The sequence below is a fragment of the Poecilia formosa genome, unplaced genomic scaffold (assembly GCF_000485575.1).
Source record: "Poecilia formosa unplaced genomic scaffold, Poecilia_formosa-5.1.2 Scaffold303, whole genome shotgun sequence".
NCBI lineage: Eukaryota > Metazoa > Chordata > Actinopteri > Cyprinodontiformes > Poeciliidae > Poecilia > Poecilia formosa.
In genome coordinates this window covers 41234-68397 of record NW_006800242.1, presented here as the reverse complement: position 1 = coordinate 68397, position 27164 = coordinate 41234, and the positions used below count along the sequence as shown (strand labels likewise).

General features: G+C 37.2%; 1 protein-coding gene across 1 annotated transcript; it reads left to right on the top strand.

Annotated features, from left to right (window-relative positions):
* On the top strand, window positions 1–26985 carry LOC103152191 (CD209 antigen-like). The gene is made up of 7 exons (XM_007572559.2): window positions 1–865; window positions 3034–3176; window positions 3587–3696; window positions 4308–4365; window positions 20602–20691; window positions 20889–20999; window positions 26875–26985. The coding sequence occupies exons 1-7, from the start codon at window positions 199–201 to the stop codon at window positions 26983–26985; spliced, it is 1290 nt and encodes a 429-aa protein (XP_007572621.2). The 5' UTR covers window positions 1–198.
* Window positions 26986–27164: the final 179 nt, after the last annotated feature.

Here is a 27164-nt window from a genome sequence, read left to right as displayed (position 1 = left end):
TGCTGTGTGAGCATAACCTTAGTCTACTTTCATTATAGCTAAATGTCTTACAATTTAAGTGTGATTTTAGTATCAAGTCTGGCACTGGGAATAAATATGCAGAATAAACAGCAAATCTACTGATTGACTATTGTTTCGTTCACAGATAAGATTAAATGTCCTGAATTAGTAGATGCACCTCAAGCCAACAACAACACTATGAATCAAAACCAACATGACCTCCTGGCTGCGGAAAACAACAGAATACAGAGTCAACATGATGTCTTATTTGTAGAAAAGCAACAGTTAGAGTTCCTACTGAAGAACCTGAGTGAAAACATCAAGCAGTTGCAGCAAAGTTACAGATCGCTGACAGCAGAAAGAGACGAGTTGAGGTCCATTTTAAGGTCTGAAACAAACAAGAGAGACCAACTCCTGGCAAATTACAGTTGCTTAAAAACAGAATGTGACCAGTTAAAAAAGAGCTATGAAGTCCTACAGAGGACTTTCAATGACTTACAAAGTGATTACAATAACCTGACTGCAGTTATTGGTCAGGTAAACTCCAAATACAAAGATCTACAAAGAGAAAAGGAGGGATTACAAACACTATTTTCTCTAGAAGCAAAAAGGGATCAATCAGAAAGCAATTGCTCTTCACTCAGGATAGAGAAGGACCAGCTGCAAGAAAGCTTTGATATGCTAAACAAAAGCAAAGTTCAAATTGAGACAAATTATAGTTTACTCTGGAGAAAAAAAGAATTACTACAAGCAAACTACAATCATCTGACAAAGGAAAAGGAGGATCTACAGGCAAGATGCAAAAACTTGACCAACTCTACTGACCTGTTAAAGATGAATGACAAGATGACTGAAAAACCAACTGGTAAGGACTTTCTCTGCCCATTTTAAATCATTCATTTATTAAGAATCATCTTTACTGGCCGAATTGGAACTGAGGGTGTCACGGCCTGCTGTGCTCCAAAACCAAAATTATTCTAAGTAAAGACTGTAAGTGGTTTGTTTCTTGAATGCACTTCAGACTGGATCGCTTTAACAATACGTCACTTATTTCTAGCAAAAATAAAGACGATAATTAAATTTGTTTTACAAGTTGACATAGATGAAAACTAACTTAATCTGAGTTTACAAGTTAAGAAAGTGGTCAAAAAAATAATTTTTAAAAATCCCCCGTCATCACATCTGACAAGACAAAAAAATCTCCACCTTGCCCCCAGTGTGTTATTAATCTCATAAATTAATGTGTCTAAAAGTTTCCAAACTAATCATAAAAATTCCAAAACAAACTAATTTAATAACAGATTTTCCAAACAAACTTAAGTATGTTCTAAATGTTTAAAGAAAGAACTAGATTTATAGAACTTATGTGTAACCCTTTGTTCAGAAAATTATTTTGACTCAGAAGTTATAGACCAATTGCTAGATTCAATGGGATTGCGGTACGAACTAAAGTGAGTACAAAATGAATTAAGTGGATGCAGGTAATGAGCAAAAACCAAAATAGTTTTGTAGAAAAGAATTAAAAGAGCTTAACAATCACAGCTGGCAAGAACTATAACAAGAACAACAATAATAATTACAAGCCAGCAAATTAAAACCCCAGTGCTATTGAGCTCAGTGTTTGTCTTTTTAGTCTTTAAGTCAAAATGTGCCTTTAAGTGAAATTCTTTTTCTGTCCAGTGGTTACCACATGGATGTTCACTCTGGAGAGAAGTATGAGGTTCTTCGACGAATCTCCAGTTCTGCTCTGGGCACAGACTCGCCAAAAGGAATCCAGGAATCAGATTCAGAAAAAAAAAAAAAAAAACTGGCCTTACACACAATAATATTACTGCATACAGCAAATAAAACCTTTATTCCTGTCTTACAGCTAGCTACACCTAAGTTTTTATCTTCATTTCTTGTCTCATATACACGGAAATATTTTACATGCATGTTCTTTTTTTCAATATATATTTTATAGCACATTAAATTATTTTTAACCAGGTAAAACAAATAAATTAAATGTTTTTTAACCATAAAATTATTATTAATGCTTTGTAAGGATTTAAATAAATCATTATTAAATCATGTTTTAAGGTTTTGTAAATCATGACATGAAATACAATTAATTAATCATTCTACCAATAATTTGTCTTTATAGCGCTAATCTCCTTTATAGTCATACTTTGTATCAGTACAACCCTCTCTAGGCTAATAGGTTCATCATTTTATATACTGTAAACTTCATGCTGTTTACAAAAGTTACATTTAACATCAATAAACATTGCATTCAACTGAAAAAAAAAACAGTACAGAAAGAACTTAAAAGTGTTTCCTTATACTGCTGTGAACTTAAATCTTATTGGTTAATCTTACAGAAATAACATTTCAGGGGCTTTTAATCAGGAATAACTCCACCCGCGACGCTAGCATGACGCTAGCATATTTTCTCCAGCAAGCACAGGGTTTTAACTCACCAAGATTAGGTATCAAAATGGACAGCACGGTTTCTCTAGCTCGCTCTCCTGTCAACTGAACATAACAGATATTCAAAATTAACTTCTGGAAAGCGCAGTTACTTGTTTAGAATACTTTTCAACATTATAATTCACCAACATATGACTCACAAAGTTCAGCACAGTTTGCCTACAGTCTGGCCTCGTCCATCTTTAAAGTACAACTGACAGTGAATTCGAAGTGAACGTTAGACAGGCTCGCGCTTCCTTTCCAAACCGGAAATAAAACTGAGATTATCACATTTATTTTCAAAATAAAAGTTTATTTTTATCAAAATAAGAGCTCAAATGCTTTGAAGTGAATAAAATGACATATGTGTATGTATGTCTGAACGCTGTATAAACATGTTAAAATAGTGCAAATATGCATATTTTTTATTTCAGAGTAGTAGCTGACTGTTCTGCCTGTAAGACTGCAGGTTATCAGAAGAGAAATGGGGGTGGTTAAAGATATGTGGGTGGGGGTAGAGAAAACCAGAAAATCTGTTCTGATAATAGTCACTCATGAGTGTTAAAAAATGTTTTCCCTTCTTAGAGTTGCCCTGTCCAGCACATTGGAGGCTCTTTGAAACAAAATGTTATTTTGCTTCAACGGTGAAGAAAAGCTGGACTGAAAGCAGAACAGCATGCATCGCAGAGGGAGCTGATCTGTTGATCATAAACAGTCATGAAGAACAGGTGAGAAAAACTTGTGTCTGAAATACCATTGGCCAGGATCCTTCAACATTTGAAGCTCACAGTGTTTTAAAGAATCTGTAACCAAGAAAATTCCAGTTTGATCAGGATATGTAGTATAATTTGGTTATACTACACAAATTATTTTCTGTGCCAAAATGCACAGAAAATTATTTATGTTGTAAACATGATTACATAATAAAAAAGTTACAAGTTACAACTCATTAGTCCCATTGGTGCAACACTACACAATCTAGAAAATTGTTCAGGTTAGGCACTGAGTTACGATGTAAAAAACAAAACAAAGTCAAGAGATCACAAAATTATAAATTGAAAAGGAGCCTTGACTTGATACAGAACCTAACCTGTCAACATATTTCTCAACGTTGTGCTTCCTTATCTCTGCTAAACAGGAATTTGTTGGTGGAATAGTGAACAGTGGGCAAGATGCCTGGATTGGTCTCACTGACAGCCTCACAGAGGGAGTTTGGATGTGGGTGGATGGGACCCCAGTTAACACAACGTAAGTAGAATTCATAAGAATAACAAAAATCAGTGTAAAATATGCCTAGATATTGTATAAGGAGTTGATTTAGTTAAGTTAGTTTTTTGTTTTGTTTTGTTTTGTTTTTTTATTTTTGGCTAAACTGCTTCTTCACATTTACAGAGATTCTCTTGTTAGTTCAGAAATAGGTCCAGTTAATCTGCCCATTCTAACTTTTACTCATGAATAGGATGTATGATATGTATAATGTATCAAACCCTCCACATTATATTGCATTTAATTAAACAACCACTGCCTCTGGTAACAATCATGATTAATGATGAATTAAAAAAAAAGGATGTAACTTTAAAAAACAGTCCTCTACTTGAAGGTAAATTAGATTTTTTGTTTTATTGAAATGTTCAATAAATTGTCTCCTTCAAACGCATTTAGATCTGGCTCTTCAAATCTGAATGTGTTTGAAGTGCTTCAGATGCACCTAATAGGATCAATATTTACAAGGGGAATCCGCAAAGTACCTGGTGTATCCAGAAACAATAAAAGGAAATATATTGTAAAAGAGAAGTGATTTTTACGTTAAATCTCTTGTTTTGTTTTTTTTTGTTTGTTTGTTTTTTTTGGTGTATCAGGTACTGGCTGACTGGGCAGCCCAACAGCTACAAAGGAGAGCAGGACTGTGGAGAGTTGGTGCAGAAAAAATCGGGTGGGAAATGGAACGATGACAGCTGTATTGCTCACCAGTTATGGATCTGTGAGAAATGAAACCATTATGGTCAAACCAAATGTTATATTTATTAATTTGTGTTTTAAATTAGATCTTCTCTTTTCCTGGACCTCCTTTTTTGTCTTTTCCCTTGTACCAGCTACCAATTGGTACTATTTCATTTTATGCTGATGACTGCCAGGTTTAATTTCCACTGAAGTGTACTCCTCTTCTTACCACATTTGAAACTTGTGGTCAATTCTCAGTAGTAAGATAATCAGAAGTCTTGAAGGTCAGGGAGTGATGTGCAACAAGAAGTTTGTTGCAGTAAGATGGCGCTTATTTACATGTAAATCAAACTATAAAACAGTTTTTGGGATTTAATTTCCACTTATATGTACCTATATTTTTCTTATTAATTATATACCAAATGTCAGACATGAAATGATCCAGTTTCATTTATACTCAATCTTCTTCACTGTCCAGTTAACATTGATGCTTAGAAACATTCTGTTACAGTTAGACTCACAGCAACAAGTTAAATTTAGAAATCAAGGTTTCACGCAGAAAATGGTCACTGTGAACATTCTGCTTGATTTTTGTTGCATTTTTAACACTTAATAATCTAAAGATAACAGGTGAAGATACAGCAGAACCTGAAACCACCCACAACCCACTAAGTCCTGTGCTCAAACCAGCTGAACTAAACTTTAGTTAAGCCTTGAATTATTCATACCTCAGATTAATTAAGGTGTGAAGTATTCTTTTAATATTGCCAAAATGTTTTGTTTGACTGGAGGTGATGTATACTCTTCTATTTCTTTGTTTTTGTTTTGTTTAGTGAGCACATAATTTTTCTTTTGGGTTGTTTTATTCAGAAGTTCAGAGTTTATTGTTTTTAGGTGTAGCCATATTAGTTCCTTTATTTGTTTTTCTTTGATTATTGTAAGGATGTTTATGTTTTTTTGGTTCCTTGAGTCTCAGTTGGATTGTTCAGTCTCTTAAAAACCCCACCTCAGTATTTTAATTCCTGATTCTTCATTGCTTCTGTTTCTCTGCCTGCTATTCCACCCATGCTCCACATTTCATGTTTAAGTTCTGTAAGTTTTCTTTTTACTAGTAAATTTTATCATTTGGGCCAGCTCCTGCCCCAATTTTGAATCTGTGAAGGAAGCACAAACACTTGAAGCTCATTACCAAAGATAAATGATCAAAACACCAGCGGAAACATGCAAAAATGCTGGGTAGCATTTATAAGGAGGGTTTGATTGCTGTAATGTCAGTAAGAATTGTTTAATTAATTATTGAGAGCAGTATAAATAATTATGATATGCTAATGGCTTTTTATTTTCTAACAATACTTTTTAAAAATTATTTTATCTTTTGAGAAATGTCTGTTTGATTTTATATCAGAAAAACACTTCTTGATCGAATGAAAATCAATTTAAATCTAAATAATCTGAAGAAATGAGGGCTTATATAGTTACAATACCTAGCAAAAGAGATCCTTTCAGTTCACCTCCAGAGTGTGATTTTGGCAAATGGTTAGCCTTGCAAAAGTATTCATAAACTTTCTAAAGCTGTTTAAGATTTATGTTCTCCCTCCAATCTGAGTGTGGGCTGCATTTGTATTAGCTCTTTCAAACATATTTTGAAATCATGCATTATTTGAAAAGGTTGAAATTTTTTGGGGGAAAAAAGAAGAAAAAAACAGGATACTCAACTTTAATTATTTCTGCCTTTTGAAAAGAGGTGGTGCTCATTAGTACTGAAAAAAGCTGCAGCAGTTTGGATAAATATCTTAATATGTTTTTAACATCCATGCACATAAATTAAACTGACAGATTGTTTAACATCCTGAAGAGCGACTTCAGATCCTTGCTGCATGCTGAACAGACAACCAAGAAATAACCTGAAGCCAACTGCTGATGACGCTCCTCACAGCTTACAGTCCGATTACAGTCCATTCGTTACATAATGCAGACCTAGGAAGATGAGGGCAGTTTCAAACCCTTTCATATGAGTAGTGCATTTGTACTTAGTGGGCAAAGACACCACGCTCTGGCACACCGCTCGGTTTGGGTGGGGTGGCGGTTCGCGCAGAGTGCGGTTGCTCTTCAAGAGGGGACATCTCAGCCATTAATTGGCCTAAGCCTTTTCATTCCCCTCCAGATCCAAACCGTCTGTGGTTGCGTGGTTAGATGAGGGCAGCCCCCTGGGACGAAGCGCAGCGCTGAGGTTACGCTTTTGGATTCACAACTAAAAATAAAAGATCAAGGAGCCTCTTCCAGACATGCTGGGCTGGTTAGACTCATAATCCAACTGAAAAAACGCCTGAAAAAGCAGCGGTAAGGGTGTTGCATGTGCACTGGCCTTGTGACCTCATCGATATAAAAGAATAGTTATTTTTACCAAATAAGAAACCTGAGTCAACTATGTTTCTCCTTTCTTAGAAAAAAGCTGGTTTGAGTCCAAAACATATATTTTACACACAACACAGAGAAATTCACAAAGTAGAGCATAATCATGAAGTGATAAGAAAATTGGGCATGGTTTCACATTTTTCTTTATCAAAATGTGAAAAGTGTGGCCTATATTTGTTGTTTTGTATACTTGTAAAAGTAATAAAAAAGTAATTAAAAAAAGTAATAAAAAGTATATTTTTTATTACTTTTGATGATTTATGAAAGAAACGTTTGACTGTTTTTAGCTCTGTATGTAGGAGTAGCAGTTGATATTTTCAAAAACAAATCACAGAAGCAACATATCGATTTGTTCTGTCAACTTTACTGTCTGCACAAAAATTGACTGGCAAATAAAGTGTATTAAATGAGCAATAATGATGACAGTGTTTACAGCCTTACAACAATAATCACTTCAAAATAATGACAAACGTTTTATCTTCATTGTTCTGTCTTCCATCAGCTCTTTGAATGTGTCAGGATGAAATATTTGTCCTGATGGGATAAAGGAGCTCAGGCTGTGACTGAGCTCAGCCTATCAGGAAGCAGATAAAAATTCATCTGACAGAGAAAATGAGTCTATTTTTAGAGGCCTAACCGAAGTCCCTAAACTTCCTTGGCATCCTGGATAAACATGAAATTATATCTTGCAACCAAGTCTTGCAGAGGCTGATTAAATGTCATAATTATTATGTATATTATCATGCAATCATCAATCTTACCCTTATGCAAGGTAAGGGAAGGTTTGTGATGGTGAAGCTGCTTGGTTTCTGATGGAGATAAGGTGAAATGACACCATCCTTCAGCCTGTCACACTCTACACTCTGCATATTAATTAGCCTGTTTAACTCATGAGCTGATCTGAAGTGAGAAAACTCATCAACATGTCACAAATCTGCTACCTGAAGATAAAAACAGTGATTCATTCTGATTGGATGAATTGTTGGTGTGGCTAAACCATAAAATCTCTCAAACACTTTTCATGACTCATCTTGTTTTAGTTTGAGATTACTTTTTGAGGTCTTCACTAATTCAGTTATCTGAAACTAAGTTTCATAATCAAAGACAATGTTTCTAACGCATTTGCTTTTTGATGACCTAGCCTTTGTGGAATAAAAAGTTATAAAAGGAAGCCAGAATACTCCCTTTTCCATGTCTTTTGACTCTTGTTGGTGTATTCAACAGCTTCTGTAGTGGATTATCTATACCTTTCTTTTTGTGTTACACATCAGGTATTAAGAAACATTATAAGAAATCTATGGCTGTACTCTAAAATGTCAGCACTGTAACCTAGTTGAATGGCAATCCAGCCTGTAAACAGTTTAGTTTTTGTAGGATGGATGCCAGCAAGCCAATGAGGAATGAAGCTCAGTGCAAAATTTAAACAAATGCTGTCTTAAAAATGTGTAGTCTCAATGTAATTGGCCAGAGTCATCCTTTTATTTATTTATTTGTATTTGGGAGATAAGAAAAGTAGTTTAAAACCATTTCCTGCAACTGAAGAGTTGTGTGAGCTGAAAGCAAAAGTTGACCAAAACGTCTGAGCTGTTGGAACAAATCACTGAAAGCTTGGAGCAGTAGCTCCCCTCCTGCTGTGAATTTGTTATCACAAGGCTAAAGAAAAGACATCAAAGCTATTTCATGGCTTTCGCCAGTGTACAACATGGTGACTGTCCAGCCACATTCTCTATAGAGACATGTTCTGTGGCAGTGGCATTTAAATCTATATTAATTGATTTCAATTTCCTGATAACCTGGATTAAATTGTTATTATGTTAACTTTTTAGATGGAATTTTGCATCTTATGTTTATGATTAGTGCTGTTAACATGCTAGCGCTGCAGTCCCTGTGAGTATATGTGAAAGAATACAGATCTTTAGCACCTTTAGCATTTTACCATATCATGCTTCTATCTGTATTATTAGAACAGAATAGAAAAATGGAACCATATAAAATGTGTGTTTTGTTTTTTTGGTGGGATGAACAAAATCTGATAAATATAATTTACTTTGCTGAAAACAATATGTTCCATATTAAAATTTATGGGGTAATTTATGGGCAAATTTTATTTGTCACCATCTGCTTCTGCCTGTCCAATGGGTAACTGAAGCAGCATTGTTAAAAAATAACATTGTTTAATTGAATAGGGTTTTAGTCTTGTAAAACACAAACAAAACAAAGTTCAGATGTTTTTAAGTTAAAACTGTATCATGTTTCTAGTTGGCAGTTTCTTCTTATTTGTACTGACATACAGTCCTTAATAAAACTTTGCATCTGCTTTAAATGTATGTCAAGGCTCTAAAGAAAAGCTTTTTCAAATAAATGCTGGTCAACCAACCTACATCTACACTTTGAGTGACAGCCTAATGAGTATTTACAATAAGCAGATAATACTTTTAAATTGTACTTTCCATGGTCACACCACAAATTACACCCACCAAAAAAAAAAAAAAAAAAATCCCATAAATGATCTTTGCTAGAAAAATGGGGAACACTGAAAGTTTTAAAGTTTCGCAAGAAATTAATGTCTTATGTAACACTTGGTCCAATACAGGACAATCGTTTGTGTTGCCTAAAGTTCAGCTTTTAGTACCTCCAGTGCTTTACTGGGCTCAGTAACATTGAAACAGAAATGTGTGTGTCCATGACATAATAATATAGTGAGAGCAAAGTATATTCAGAAAGATATATAATTGTGTCATTCCATCTTCCCCCCCAAAAAAACTTTAACTGAAACAAATTTCTGCATTTTTTGACACCTTGGTTGTTCCACTTGTAGTTTACCTCTGTGGGATGGAAAATGTGCTATAATGTGACACATTTGGGTTTAGATCCCTGAATTTTTTTATTTTTTTTTTGCAAACCTCTGGTACACACTAAATCTTGTTTAGTGTTCTGGGTTTCACTTCAAAAATAGGATCCAGTTACAGTAAAGGGTGGGAAAGGTCATGGAGAAAGATCCAAGCTCTACAGTTTCGCACTCCTGCGTGTGGTTGCATGTCACCAGAAACTGGAGTTAATATTTTGTTGAGCCTTTTTGCTAATAGGACAGTCTTAATTAGGTCTTCTACTATTTCAGAAGATTGGAGTATACAGAGAGATGGATTGGTGGAGTCCTGGCTTCCTTCTCTTTAGCAAATCATACCTCTTTAGAAAAGGTTTTAGATGTAGTGACAGAGAATACCAGGGAAGAAGGTTAAATGAACAAAGCAGAGACTGAATAACAGTCATGAAGAAGATGACCAGCTGCTCCTGTGGAAAGCTGTACTTCTTGAGTTGTGTCCAAACGTGTGGGGACCACCTGAGGACCAGTGCTGATGGCTGAGATGCTCCTTAGCTTTACCCGGGACTGTCGTGTGGTGGAGGATGTCTGGGCTGACGGGGCTAAAGACCCAGCTGAAATCCACAAGCAGGATCCTGGTGTATGTCCATGGGTGGTTGAGGTGGTTTAGGATGAACTATAGTCCCAAATTCACTGTGTCATCTGCTGACCTTTTTGTCCTGGTACACAAACTGCAAAGGGCCCAGCAGGAGGTCTGTGATGTCCCTCAATGCCAGTAGCTCAAAGGATTTCATGACCAGAGATGTCAAAGTGACGGGCCTGCAGTCACTTAATATCGGGATGGTGCGTATCTTGGAGACTGGGAAAATTCGGTTTTATTGTTTCTAATCAGATTAGAAACAGTGATTGGGTGAGTGTTGAACATGAGCTTCCTGTGTTTCCATAAATGTCCAAAGAATGCAGTTTCTCAGTGTTGCCACTCCCACAGTCATTAGAACCTCTGTGGAATCTATAATATGCTATTACATAATAATGACTGAATACTCACTTGCCTTTGTTGACTTCCCATTGAATGGCTTCTTCCTCCATAGATGGTTCCCAGGGTCTTTGGAAGAGAAACAGGCCCATAGTGTCATAGATCTTCCACAATACTTAATACACGTGAAGTATTTTTCCACAGGTTGTTTCTCACCAGTATTACCAGGTGTGTTTGTTTCAAATGACCAAACCACATGGTTTCAAGTAAAGCCCTGGTAGATTAGTAGATTACAAAGGATTAGTGACATTCTTCTTGTTTGTTAATTTCACATTGGCCTGAGGTGTCGTGGTGGATCAGTGGATACTACTGTTTCCTCACATATAATGCTTAGGTTCAAATCCCAGCTGGGGATTTTCTGTCTTGGGTTTTCTCTGTAAGTTTCTTCCTTGCATGAGAAGCAGCTGTCGTTAATGCAACAGGATATGGAAAAGGGACATACTGCAACAGTGCAGACTGAAAAAAGGTTGTACTAGTAGTAATAAATAAATAAATAAATAAATAAATACTATATTTTTGTTGGTGAATTGAATGTCCATTAAATATAGTGAAAGTGCAGAGTGTGAGGCCACACTCAGGCTTTCATCAGAGCTCCACTGCCCTGGGGAAGAAGCTTTTCTTTTGTCTTTCTTTTCTTGCCCTGATGACCCGGAGCCTGCCAGAGGGCAGGGTGTCAGGGTGTGTGTAGTCAGACCTGACCTCTGCTGTTTCTCACACAGAAAGAGTGGATGTTTCAGGGTTGGTGGAGGAGCACCCATGAACTTTTGTGGACATATTTGGTTTTTCTGAAGGCCTGCAGGATGAAGAGCCTCTGTTGGCCTTTTTCACCAACAATGAGTGACTCGTCGCAGTCTGATGGGTTTCCTTAGAAAACGACTTTTCTAATTTGAATAATAAACACATCTTTACTGTATTGCTTAATAATGATGACAGTGGAATGTATGTGATTTACCTTAAATCTCTATGACAGATATATTATTTAGCTGATATTTAAACATTTGGTTTTTAGCAAATTCTTTTAGCTATGAAAAACTTAGGGAGTTATGATAATAAGATCTGAAGTAGCATCTTTTATCACTCTTGCTAAGGTAATAGTTGTTTTAAAAAATACAACTAGGAGACGACACACATGACTGCCTCTCATTGGAAATGGCTCATTTTGTCCATGAACAGCAGAAGTTTCATATTTCCTCAAGGTGCTCCGTCATGAGGGTCTTGTTGTTGAAACAAGACACTCAGGAAAACAACCAATAACACACACTCATAACTAGGGACAAATTAGAGAGCCTAATTAACCTAACAGATATGTGTTTGGACAGCAGGAGGAAGTCTGAGTATCCGGGGAGAGAGAGAGAGAGATTCTTTAAATCAACTGCTTTGATTAAAAAAACTGTTTTCTTTGCCATTCATGTAAGTGGTATAATTTTCTTTAGATGGTAAAAATAGAAAATTCAGACTAAATAAAGAATTGGAAAAGAATGACTCAGAGTACAGAGAGGGATTAGTTAAAATATGATTAAGGGAAAACATATGTCATTATCTCCACTTTGAAAAATGTGGCTGTAGTGTCTTCATTTGCACATTTAATCAGCAGCCTTTAAAGACTCTGATAACTTGTTTTAACTGTTCTGTCTCAGTGCAGAACAGTTAAACAAAGCATATAAAAATCGTTTCTTTGCATGTGTTAAAAAAAGATGTTCAATAAAACTGTGCACATCTCTGAAATAAAACAACAGATTGGCTGGATCAGCATGCAACAATCCAAATAAAGTATATGTCAGTCACTGAAATGTCCTAACTAAAGTGAACAATTTATTTGACTTTTGTGTCACTGAAACCCACTGATTCTGGGGTTTGATAAAACATTTTTCATTTCATTCTTCTCTCTGTTTGTTGCTTCCCTTTCAAACACTGAGATTTTCCCCCCACTGACAGATAAAGCCTCCATTTTCCTTTATTTAAAAACTGTGCAGTTAATTTAAAATTCACAGCCTCCTCTGGAGCACAGATTCAATAACCCCCATCTCTAGGGACTCACCGGTCTATGAATGATAATCACTTGTAATTAACGCTCGGCTCAATTTCCCTCTTCCTGATTCTCGGAGTTCAAATCAGTTTCTCGTCTCTTTTCAATTTCTCTCAGACCAACACGTCGGGATTAAATTGCCAGTTTGAAGCCTCTAAACAACTCAATTAAAACTGTTGGACTCCATCAGTGAATGGCATGCAGAATTCACTCTGTTCATCTGCAGAAGGAATGAGAAGAATATGGAGTAGTTATATTAACTATAAATAGCGTAAGTCATGTGTGATCACATGATTTACTCTTTTCTACAGTTTGCTGCTCTGGAGCACACAGGAGCATCTCATGTCATCAGCAATGACTTCAGAGATGCAACTTTTGCAGCCCATCAATCTGGTGAGGGTCTTAAAGCCACTTTCAAACTACTTGAAGTCCTTCTTTCTGTAGAGGGAAAAATTATCCACAAGTGGAAAACCTTTAAAATTCTCAGCTCTCTTAAATGCTTTCCACTCAACTATTCTTGACAGAACAAATATGGCTTGTTTTAGATTCATTAAAAGCCTCTTCTTCAAATTAACAAGGCCGTATGACTCAGGTTTGCAAAGGCAAATCTGAATGAAAATCAAGACTTCTGGAAGAATATTTTTTTAAGCAAAGCAGAGGTATTTGGCTATAATGTGCAACAGGTTGTAAACAAATCTTTCATGATAACATCTGTTCAGGTTTTATCCATCTGCAGAAGATGATTGATAGTTGCTGACTGCTTGCCTGATGGGATATGCCTCTCTCTTCACTGCTTGCAGTGGTGGCAATTGAGTGAACTCTCACCTTCTTTTACGGGATGTGTTGCTCCATCTGGGAGTGCAAAGCTGAAAACAGTGTGTGAAAACACCATCTTTCTCATCTTCACTTCATCATAAACCAGCGAGGCTCATTAAATCTAATGTACATGTATTTTTCTTCCCCTTCCTCAGATCATCGGTATGAAGTACTGTATAATGCTGATTCTAGTTGACGGTCATTTATGTGTTCTCCTCCTAGACTAATTTATGCATTATATGTAATCGTCAGATTTATACCTTATAACTCACAAATTAATTGAAGCCTTATTTGCCTTATTTGCTGACAATTTGTAACTTTGCTCTTGTAAGAGTTGGTGAGCCTCCAGGTTGTTATTTAAAAGTGGAGTGAAAACTTTTGAGAAAAATGCATTACATTACCTGAATTATGAAAAGGAAATGACCTCAGAGGGACAAAAGTATTTATGTAGTCCGAAGAACACAAAACAGTGAAGTGAAAGGAAATTGTTTTTTAAAAATATATATAAAGAGATATCTAAAATATCTGGCATGCAATAGTACTCAGTTGTTTTACTAAATTAAATCTGCCACCGGAGTCCATCTGTCTGTAATTTAAGTTTATCAGAAATCCAGCTCCAGTCTGTGTTTTGATCCTGCCTCCATCTCACACCGGCTAACTATTATGTGGAAACATTACAGCAACATCTACAAACATCCGCCAGGAAGATAGGGCTTTCTCACAAATGGATTAGATGGACATACTGCAAATTTAACTACAAAATAGCTTAAGGAAAACAAAGTTGATATTTCTGAGGCCCATCACAACATTTTCATTCAGTCCAATAGGAAATGTGTGGATAGCACTGACAATGTGTGTGAGCAAGGTGGCCTATAAACTTGGCCCAGATACATCAGTTCTGTCAAGCAAAATGACAATCAAACAGTGTGTATGTGGTATCCAGCACAATGTGATCATATAGACAAATCAGTTTCAGATAAATACTATTCTGTCCTCATTTTTGGTCTGTGGTCCATCACAGGGCAACATAGAGACAAACAGAACAAAAAGTGATGAGTGCACACATTCACACCCAAGGACAGTTTGGAGATACCAATAAATCTAAAAGTCAAGTTTTTGGATTTTGGGAGGAAGCTGGAGTACCTGGAGAGAACCCATACATGCACAGGGAGAACATGCAAACTCCATGCAGACAGAATAGAGCAGGAGTTTAAACCAGAACCTCCTTGGTGCAAGGAACAATGCAAACCAACTGGACCACTGTGCAGTTCTAATACAATAAAGTCAAAGTCAGTTGATTGTCTGATGCCAATTTGTAAAGCCTTGCAAATTGCTGACTTGCTGACTTTCCATTCACATATTCTCCTGAACAAGGAGGTAAAAACAGTGGACAAAAACAAAAAGACGTCCTTCTTTCATAGGTTAAAACTCAGCAGGTGCAGATTTTAGAAAAGATATGTTTTGTACCAGAACATAAAGTTGTAGTTGGCACAGATAAAAGCAGTAGGTTGCACAAGAATGGCACAAACAATCTTTGCTGATATTTTTAAGACTATCAGGTGAATTGTTTTGAAGATTTACAATAATCATTATATGCAAATACTTTGATTTCTATCACTTAAAGTGTTCACCACAACAACACTGTACAGATGTTTCAAAGGCAGCTCCAGATTTCTCTCACAGTGAGCTGATGCAGAACAAGGTGCGTCTACTCTCAGATAAGATCTCACCCTCTGGAGTCAAAACAGACACTCAACAAATCCAACACTCAGTAAGAGCGAAGGGAGGAGATACTCATCTTCACAGGAGGCTGCGGCTTTGGAGACACAGGCACCCCTGGCATGTCTGGTCATTTACTCCAAGAAAGTGAGGCAGAAAATCTGGGAGCAGCTCCAAAGGCTGTTTTTATAATGATTATCGTGGCATGTTTAATTCCATTTCATCATATTTATAAGCAGATTGGGCTGAAAATAGAACAAAAACCAACCAAAGCCTAGAAGAAAAGATCACTCTCTTTGCATGAGATACAAAAGACGAGGTTGCACATTTGCTGCATTTAAAAACCTTTAAACCGTAAAGACGAAGAGACGGTCAGTAAGCAGTTGCTCAGCATACCTGTGTTTATGTCCAGCTCTAATCAAATAGTGTCCAAATTGATTTAATCCAGATTCAGATGAACTGTGTGGCTTTCATTTTGTCCCTGTGAAGGTTCTGCATCCAAAAGTTTCTGGCATAACTTTGCCAACTCTCACAGTGCATAGAGAGGGTCAAAGATCGGACTCTAGCAACACTTTAAGTACTAAGAAACAACTTTATTAGCAGGCTAACATGCTTCTGCTTGTGGCATGACCCTGCTGAAGCCACAAGCCAAAACAAGTTTGTTTGCTAATAAGGTTATGACAGGGTCACGGCATTTTGATGGGAATGTTCCTTGTACAGGTCACCTGGACCCAGATAACCAAAACCGGAATTGCTTCTGGTGCCAGTTGGACTCCCATCAGGGTTCCTGTATATATGTGGATAGTTATTTATAGGAAGCAAGATTTCTCTCTTAGCATCCTCGGAGTCTCATGTTTGACCTTACAAGTATGCTAGAATGATTTTCAGCCGATGGATCTTTTGTTTCTAAGAACATGTTTCTGAATAGGATATCTGCTGTTCTTCCATTTTCTATGTCCAGGGGTGCCAGAGTATTTCTCAGCAGTCATTTGGCAAGAGGCAGGCTACACACAGGACTTCACAAGGTTGTTTTCAAAATATCACTGGATCAATTAAAACTTCATAACCTGACTTAATCACTGCAGATGTTTTCCTACTGGAATATTTGATGAATAATGCAGGTGATATCCAGAGGAGGAGTTTCAGTAGCTTGTGTTCTTCTTCATGAGTGAGGGAAACATGGAGCAAGAGATCAATTGCTGGACTGATTCACTGCAGTGATGCATCACTGTACTACTGTATAGTTGTAAAGAGCTGAGCCGACAGGCAACACTGTTGATTTTAAAATTCTGACGTTCCTTCATTCATCTATTTTCATGAGCTCTGGAAAGTGACTGAAAGAACAAGATTGCAGTTAGATGCTTCATTTTCTTGAAGCATCTTATTTCCATGACAGCCTTGCTTCAAAACAAGCCTCCTTGTGTCTTCAGAATCAGAGCTGCAGGCACAGAGGACATGAGTTTCCTCTGCTGTCAGGGCTCCCCCTTAGAGCTGGGATGAGAAGCTCTGTCATCCAGGAAGAGGCGATGATGCTTCTCTGTTCTTGGTTCTCATTGATGTAGATGCATGATGAAAATCGCGTCATCCCCCTGCCGAACTCGACTTCAGGTCCATGTCAAATGTTTTTGACAGCAAGCACAATACAGTACCGTTTTTAAACAATACAGTATGTGCAAAGTGTTATCTGATTGATCAGAAGTTTGTTGCTGTGCTTTATGCGGATATGAACAGTGTTGATATTTCTTTTCAACTAGTCTGCTTCACCTATTTGGTTTTTGTATCTGCAGGAGACATGGATACTTTTGAGGAATGTTTATCTGATGAGGAATTATGCACATTTGTACAATTCTTCACTAAATAATTCCTATAAAAATAAGACTGGTGAATGGTTAGTAACTGCTTAATGGAGGTTGTTCACGGAGGAGTCTGGCTCTTTCCTGACCTATTTGTGAAAGTGAACCAGAAGATGCAGTGAGGGAGGGGAACCCCGGTGGGTAGGGGCGTGACGTACTGAAACGAGAGAATCCCAGACCCAAGTGGTTTGTGCATTGTATGACAGGTGTGTGCAAACACGAATGTGCCAAAACTATATGACTTGTGACTTAAGTGTCAACTGTTTGACTCTGTATGAAGCATGTTGGAGTCTTAAGTCACACTGACGAAGACTTAATGCACAACATGATAAAATTAAATCCGATTTCCTGCAAAGATAATTTTCTTGAAGCATCTTATTTCCATGACAGCTTCGCATCCAAGCAAGCCTCTTTGTGTCTTCAGAGTCAAGGGAGGGACCCAGAAATAGAAACAGCGTAGCCTGCAATTATACTATCTGAGGGATTGAAATATGGATCACAGAGATGGGTGAGACGGATTTCCATCTGCATAAATAGACATGAAAGACTAATGACTCACACGTACCATGCTCATTACCCTCCTGAGGTTTATTCTTAATGCAGCATAATTTTAGTGTTGCATTGAGACTAAATCTTATTGCAAGACTGAAGCAACATGGAAACCACCTCATAATGAGTCCACAAATGATGCAATGAAATCATTGGCTCTTGATAATAATAATAATAATTTATTGGCACAGGTTTCAGTCCTTGGATGTTTTGCAAGTGTCCAATGTTTTGAATCCGTCATAAATGCAAAAAAAGTGAAAAATGTTTATCCTGAAAAAAGCCTGGATCTTCTGAATGTCAGTTTACAGTTTGTTCTACGAAGCTGAGGGAAACTTTTGAAAGACAAACACAACTTTAGCAGGTTTGGAAGGACAAATACCTCAACCAACTGACAAGTTCATTTTTTCTGTTTTTCACACCGACGCACTCTTACACATTCCAGCACAAACAGACCAGAATGTAAGCGTGTGCAGCGCCGTTCAAGATAAAAATCACTTCTTTTGTCACGGAGCAGCAGCTCCTCGACAGCTGGTTGCGTCGGTGAGGACTTGTTCTGCTGTAACCTGCAAGCTTGTGCCAAAATAAATTTGTTTCTTTTTAGCAGCGAGACCTGTTGTGCATCTGCTGTTTGACTCATAGAAACAGAATAAATACAGCAAGATGGAGTGTTTCAATATTTTCTACATGTGAACCAAAAACATGACTGATAGCCTCTTTATGTTGGCTGTTAAAATACAAATTTGCAGCGTCCTCTAATCTTGCCCTACTTATGTTTATTACAAAATGATGGACAGATCACCAGTTTTATCACACGAAAGTAACAACATTTACAGATGGTTCTCAGAAGTCTTTCACTTCTACTCAAACATTTTTTCTTATCTTTAATTTTATCTTTAATTTTAAATAATTGTAAAAAAAAATGCATTCCAATTTTTCTTCTGTTTGTCAGATCTACATATAAATGAATGAATGTCTGTCATATATGGTGTTTGTGACTCTGAAACATAGATTTACATATCTACAAATATGTTGACAAATGATTTATAAAAACTAAAAATATCACAATGCCCACAGATTTTTATTTATATTTTTTTGCAATATTACCATTTTAAGCAAAATTGCAAAGTCTTTCTTTTCTACTCACCATGTTTTTAGTTTGTTTCACTGTATCCAGTTTCAGTCAAACTGTGCTAAAGATATGTTAGAAAACTTAAAATAACTGTAACCTGGGTTCGTTTTTACACTCAATGTTTGTTTACTTTTAGTTTTTCCAGGAAGTGTTTTGATTACCTAGGTCATTTTGGGACTTTAAGCATAGTTTGAATGAAGGTTGATTATTATTAGAGCTCATGATTTTTGGTTTCCAGCAGTTCAGGTGTGGGAGAGTGAGCGAGTGCTCCATGCACTGCGGTTCTGTAAATCCTGTCCTGCTGCTTGGATAAAATAAAGAAGTTAAAACACAACGGTGAGTCATGTTAGGATTCTCAGCACAACCTGGAGCCTGCTGTACCTGCAGGCTGGTCTCCAGCATGGCTGCTCCTGCTGAAATGACTGATTACGGGATCAGGTTGGTCCAGAGAGTCTTGCCAACATCTGATCACTTCAATTGAAGAGTTGTTCCCTGATTTCAAAACTTTGCCTGAAGTGGTGCTTGGAGTTCCAGTCTCCATTGTGGCATCAGAATGTGGATTAAGCTTCCAGATTAATGCCTTGAGACATTTGATTACATAAAAGTAGGTGGGCAATTCAGGACCAGGAGGACGTTTTGAGACTGTGCCACAGCAGATGAATCAGTCATATTTTAAAGTGCAATTTTTTAATTCCATTGTTTAAACATATTCATTGGTGTCACTGCAGAGAAAAAGTTAACATGTCTTTATGTGCTTAATGTGTGATGTTCAGCTTGTTAAATATTCATTAAACAGAATGAAAATTAAATGCAGCTTAATGTAATTTTAAAAATTGACAATGCAAAATAGATTATGATGAGGGGTGGTATGTTTACGACAATCAAAATGACAGATAATGAAAAAGTCCATTGCAACCTCTGACAGGGATTTGAAAAATTCCTCATCTCTGTACACCCACACAGCCAATGAACCAATCAGCGGCTGATTTCAGTTCAACCTGCATACTGGTTTCCCTCAACATGATTAAATCTTTATCATGTTCACAAGTTCTGTGGGAGTTTGACAATGACCTCTTTGTTTCCATCAGGGTTGAAACAAGAAAACTTCTCAGACAAACTTATCTTCCTCGTTCTTTGTTTCACTAAGAATGAAACAAAAATGATTCTTTGGGATGTTTGTGGTTTTAACACAAGTTCATTTGTTTTGGCAGCAGTAAAGTAATGTGCAGGATTCCAATTAAGACATTGTAATTGGAAAATAAGTAGGAAACAAGCATCATAGAGTCCACTCTCAAAACTGACAGTTCATTTATGTTTGATTTGCATAGTTTTCCTTTAACCAATATGAACATGTGCTGTAAAGGCATGGGTTGAGATGCAATTGCCTTCTTTGTGTCTTTGTGCAGCAAACAGCAGAAAAGCGCAGCAGTGTTGCAGAGTTTTATAAAAAACATAATTCAGATGCTAATCACAGTCAGGTCAGAGGGTCTGAAACATGTATCTGCTTTAAAGTTAAATTTAGTTGGCACAAACTAAAACTGCTCTCAAGATTTACATGCTGTTCTTATTTTAATGGTCTGCTAAGCCCAGGCTTCAGAGTGCTGCATTAGGCATTTATATTCATTATATAACTGTATTATGTAAATAAATAGCTGCTGTGAGATGATGTGTCTGCTTCACAAGCTTGACTGAATGATAAGGGCTCCACTCCCACACTCCATTACCGGATGAAATGTTTTGGCAGTTATTGTAACAAATCATTATTAGCTGTGGGAGGTTTGTGCATAGCCATCACTCATTCTGTGAGGCTCCTTGTCACTGTTTTTCTCCTTCGTGTTTCACCAACAGACACCGCAAACAACTAAAACCAAGCTGAAGGTGCTGGAGCGTGTGAAGCAGCAACAAGATGGTCTGCGGTTTAAAACGGTGGAAGCCCCGGTGATAAACCTCATTACTTGACTCGCTGGGAGATGGGCGGGTTTGGCTCATCAGCGGCGAGCAGCCTGAGATTTAGGGGCTTCTACGGTGCTCTGCTGCACAGCTGCAAGGCATTCTGGGAAAACTGCACCTGTCAGAGGAGCACTGACAGCTTGTCCTGTTCTTGTTATACAGCCATGCGTGATCTCTCCCATTAGCTGACCAATGACACAGCTGACGATCTGTCCACAGGAGGGCGAGAGGCCAGAGAGGGGCTTTATGCGTTTGGTTGGAGCATTAGCTGGTGGTGCTGTGACCTGCGTTGTTACGTAAGGTCTCCTCTCTAAACCACACCATTACCCAACTTTCTCACCCTTATAAATTTATCCCACACAATAAATTCATCCATTGTATTCCACCGATGTGAGATGATGTTATCAGGGTAATGGTGGAAAATCAAGACATCCCACTCTCCAGTCTCACTTTCCTGCTTATTTTAGGAGCCACAACCGATGCAGCTGTAGGCTTCACCAGGCATTTTCTGTTCTGCCATCATTTGTGAAAGAGACATAAAGACAAGGGCAAGTTACATAAAATCATTTTGCAAAACAAACTTAGATTCAAACTGCATTTTGTATGAAAGTTTTGCAAACAGTTTAACAATCTTTAAAAGGTTTTTTCTGGTGTATTAATGTAGCAAATGATATTTATTTGGGTTCTCACTAAAGCAGCATGGTTTTATAAAATCATTCTTAGTCGTTCCTCTCTGTGCAAAGATCTCTTCAGCTAAGTTAATATCATACCTAGAGGGTCCCAGTATTGAACCTTCTGATACCCCACATGTCACTCCTGCCCACTCCGATGGGAAGATAGTTTGCTAATTTCATACCAGATTCATGGGGGCATTTTGAAATTGTTGTGTAACATACTCTAAAATGCTTTTGTATTAAGTATCCATCTGGGACAGGCATTACAGAAGAAGAAATTTCAACATCATGCAGTTGAGTAAAATTGCTTGAATACCAGGGTGAAAGTTGGATCAGGCAGATCAATTTTCATCCCCGTTGCCCTGAAGCAGACCATTATAAAGCAGCAGATGGTTGTTGCTGAGCATGAATTGTCTGAGCTCCCCACCTCCTTGCAGGAATTTAAAAATGCACTTTTGTTAACAGAGTTGTGTCCTTTGATAGAATGTATCGTTTGTTAATGTTTAAAAAGATATTGATTTGTATCTTGTACTGTCTGACTATCAAGCTGTCTCCTTCTGGGCAGCTTGAACCATCTGCACATGGGAAAAAAATCCCATGCATCCCAGCTGTGGAAGTGCAGCTCATTATTTTGCTAAAATATTGCACTGTGGGTGGAGATGTTATGCTGAAGTTCAGAGCTCTCTGCATGTGTTTCCACATTGCTCGGTGAGTTTGTAAATGACCCGACTGCATTGACAGCAGGAGGTTGTTTTTACAGAGAGACAGCTGGGATCAGCGATGCCTCCTGACTCCATGGGTCGCCCATTGCTCTGCTTGTTGTGACAACAGTGATCTCCACAGGTTTGATTTTGTCTATCACCTTAGGTGCCCAGGCTTTTATTCACAAATAGAATATTTTCATATTTTTGTTTTACATTTTTCACTTTGGATCAACCTGCAGGATTTCTCAGCAACTGTTGCCTGTCAGTCACTCTGCTCTACGACCAAAATACTTCACATTCTCAGACCATGCCCTCTCCTTTAAATGGAGGACAGACTGATTGATGGTGACCCACAAAAACCAGACTAACATGCATAGACTGTCACATGAAATATGACCATTATGTTAACATGTGACATTTTTACTTTCTTGTTGTCTCTGGAACATAACTATAATTCAAGACAGATTTCATTTTGCAGAATCTGTGCAAAACCAAAAATTATTCTGTGTAGCTCATAAAAACCTCTCTGTTTTTATTGGATATTCCTCCTTGTTAAATTTCGAAGTCTGAAAATATCGCATTATAATAAAACAGCATCTGTAAACTGAGTCACGCATTCAGCAGAAGAGGTAATCTATAACATCAAAGAGAAGCTTTTGATTATTTTCTTGTCTTGAATCACAACAAAACCCACATCGTCGACAACTTCACACCACTGCATGGGAAAATGCTGAATCAGAACATATCAAAAGTTCACAAGGTTTTTGCTACGGTTATCTAAAAGTCTAACTTTTATATCTTAAAGCAGCTGGGGTGCCCTTACTAACTCGTGTCTACACAGCCTGATGCCATAAAAGCACCATCAGCAGTCTAAGCTAAGGAAACTCACTGAGGAATAAAAATGATTACTCATGTATATTTACGTAGTGTCCTGCTAGATTATTTATGTTTCTTCAAGTTTTCCACATTCTGTCAAATAACAGCTATATAAACTTATATAATTTCCCTGTATGTGATGGATCAAATGTTGTGCCTCTGGCTGAGCAAGGAGAGCTCAACCTATTGTTAAATTAATTAACATTATTAATTAATTTAATAATTAAATTAATGTTATTAATTTAACAAAAAATGTCAAGCTCAACATGTATCTTTATTCTTATTTATCTATTTATGGGGTGGGAGTGTAACTGAAATAAAGAGTCAAGTTTCCCTGCATCAAATATTTATTTACAAATAAAAAGTGTGTATTAGGCTTAACAGATCTGATTTTGGTATCTTTGGCGCAGGATTTGTGAGATCTGTGTTTAGCTTCTCATTTTGTTGTCATCTTGTCCTCCGCTGGACAGCTTGCAGGATCACAGATTGTGACATGGCGCTCACTTGTACCGTAACGGTGACGTGTTTGGCCTCTTGAGCTACAGCCTCACAACAGATGCATTCAGAGGCGCCACGCATGCTTCACATGCCACCGAGACGTGTTGGAAGGACATCAGAATGCTGGCTTCATTTGCTCTCCGTCACTGTTCGGCTGTTCTGTTAAAGGATTCGCATAATCAGATGACCCCATCGCTCATGAGCTCCCTTCTAAAACTGCAAGTATTTCAATACTGAAGTAGATTGGCTGCATTTTTTAGTGAAATCACAAAAGATTTCTCTATAAATGGAAATTTTAATTTCTCTGATGACATCAGAAAAGAGGGTTATCACTCTGAGATCCCTTTTGTACTTTTTCTCTGTCCATCAGTAAATTGCTCTTTTATTGCTGATGTATAATATTGGTAAAAATTGAGCAAAACTACAATCTTTGGTTTGAAATCATTTATTCAGAATGTTGGGTAGGAAGCAAATCACACAGTATATTTCCATAACTTTAACGTAAAGACAGTACTCATATTTTGTTTACTTTAAAGACTTGAGAAAAAATCTAAGACTGAGAAATTAGTGAGTATAACAGAGGACTAGTATCTGTAACTTTTAGCATCTTAAGGACATTAAAATATGAATGTTGTGATCATTTAGTTTTCCTAAAAATCCACATTTAGTTGTATTATGATAAAAGATGTGTTAAAAAAATGTCTCTTTTACCAGTACAGCTTGATGTCACTGACATAGTGATACATTAAGTGTTTCAATTAAACATCTAAGTAGGTTTGCAAATAATTTTAGTGCAAATTCACAATGACAACTTTCCACAACAGAAAACAAGTCTTTTCATCTTGCTGCTGTTGCTGTTGTTTAAATGTTACCAAAAAGAGAAGAAATTTGCTTCACAGATGACTCATCCATCTAATTAAGGCCCAGCTCCACTAACTTGAGAGGTGAGGAAATTAGCTGCATATCACCGAATAATAAAAACCCCACATAATTTCTCCACAATGGTTGCTCATAGTGGAGGCGTTAAGTATGTGGGACAGCTTGAGATGTTCCAAAATGTTAAAAAAACAAATCTTTTTTGTGAAAAACTGATGTAACAAGGACTTAAAATCACATTTTATGCCAGTTTAATGTCACACATGCAGTCACATTTTTTTTACTGAAACACAGAACTGTTCATATTTTTACCTGAATAGTTTATAGGTTAAATCATGTTTTAAGTCATCTGTTATATAGGAATGGTTCATCCCTTTAGCTNAAAGTAACAACATTTACAGATGGTTCTCAGAAGTCTTTCACTTCTACTCAAACATTTTTTCTTATATTTAATTTTATCTTTTAATTTTAAATAATTATAAAAAAAACTGCATTCGAATTTTTCTTCTTTGTCAAATCTACATATAAATGAATGAATGTCTGTCATATATGGTGTTTGTGACTCTGAAACATAGATTTACATATCTACAAAGATGTTGACAAACGATTTATAAAAACTAAAAATATCACAATGCCCACAGATTTTTATTTATATTTTTTGCAATATTACTATTTTAAGCAAAATTGCAAAGTCTTTCTTTTCTACTCACCATGGTTTTAGTTTGTTTCACTGTATCCAGTTTCAGTCAAACTGTGCTAAAGATATGTTAGAAAACTTAAAATAACTGTAACCTGGGTTCGTTTTTACACTCAATGTTTGTTTACTTTTAGTTTTTCCAGGAAGTGTTTTGATTACCTAGGTCATTTTGGGACTTTAAGCATAGTTTGAATGAAGGTTGATTATTATTAGAGCTCATGATTTTTGGTTTCCAGCAGTTCAGGTGTGGGAGAGTGAGCAAGTGCTCCATGCACTGTGGTTCTGTAAATCCTGTCCTGCTGCTTGGATAAAATAAAGAAGTTAAAACACAACGGTGAGTCATGTTAGAATTCTCAGCACAACCTGGAGCCTGCTGTACCTGCAGGCTGGTCTCCAGCATGGCTGCTCCTGCTGAAATGACTGATTACGGGATCAGGTTGGTCCAGAGAGTCTTGCCAACATCTGATCACTTCAATTGAAGAGTTGTTCCCTGATTTCAAAACTTTGCCTGAAGTGGTGCTTGGAGTTCTAGTCTCCATTGTGGCATCAGAATGTGGATTAAGCTTCCAGATTAATGCCTTGAGACATTTGATTACATAAAAGTAGGTGGGCAATTCAGGACCAGGAGGACGTTTTGAGACTGTGCCACAGCAGATGAATCAGTCATATTTTAAAGTGCAATTTTTTAATTCCATTGTTTAAACATATTCATTGGTGTCACTGCAGAGAAAAAGTTAACATGTCTTTATGTGCTTAATGTGTGATGTTCAGCTTGTTAAATATTCATTAAACAGAATGAAAATTAAATGCAGCTTAATGCAATTTTAAAAATTGACAATGCAAAATAGATTATGATGAGGGGTGGTATGTTTACGACAATCAAAATGACAGATAATGAAAAAGTCCATTGCAACCTCTGACAGGGATTTGAAAAATTCCTCATCTCTGTACACCCACACAGCCAATGAACCAATCAGCGGCTGATTTCAGTTCAACCTGCATACTGGTTTCCCTCAACATGATTAAATCTTTATCATGTTCACAAGTTCTGTGGGAGTTTGACAATGACCTCTTTGTTTCCATCAGGGTTGAAACAAGAAAACTTCTCAGACAAACTTCTCTTCCACGTTCTTTGTTTCACTAAGAATGAAACAAAAATGATTCTTTGGGATGTTTGTGGTTTTAACACAAGTTCATTTGTTTTGGCAGCAGTAAAGTAATGTGCAGGATTCCAATTAAGACATTGTAATTGGAAAATAAGTAGGAAACAAGCATCATAGAGTCCACTCTCAAAACTGACAGTTCATTTATGTTTGATTTGCATAGTTTTCCTTTAACCAATATGAACATGTGCTGTAAAGGCATGGGTTGAGATGCAATTGCCTTCTTTGTGTCTTTGTGCAGCAAACAGCAGAAAAGCGCAGCAGTGTTGCAGAGTTTTATAAAAAACATAATTCAGATGCTAATCACAGTCAGGTCAGAGGGTCTGAAACATGTATCTGCTTTAAAGTTAAATTTAGTTGGCACAAACTAAAACTGCTCTCAAGATTTACATGCTGTTCTTATTTTAATGGTCTGCTAAGCCCAGGCTTCAGAGTGCTGCATTAGGCATTTATATTCATTATATAACTGTATTATGTAAATAAATAGCTGCTGTGAGATGATGTGTCTGCTTCACAAGCTTGACTGAATGATAAGGGCTCCACTCCCACACTCCATTACCGGATGAAATGTTTTGGCAGTTATTGTAACAAATCATTATTAGCTGTGGGAGGTTTGTGCATAGCCATCACTCATTCTGTGAGGCTCCTTGTCACTGTTTTTCTCCTTCGTGTTTCACCAACAGACACCGCAAACAACTAAAACCAAGCTGAAGGTGCTGGAGCGTGTGAAGCAGCAACAAGATGGTCTGCGGTTTAAAACGGTGGAAGCCCCGGTGATAAACCTCATTACTTGACTCGCTGGGAGATGGGCGGGTTTGGCTCATCAGCGGCGAGCAGCCTGAGATTTAGGGGCTTCTACGGTGCTCTGCTGCACAGCTGCAAGGCATTCTGGGAAAACTGCACCTGTCAGAGGAGCACTGACAGCTTGTCCTGTTCTTGTTATACAGCCATGCGTGATCTCTCCCATTAGCTG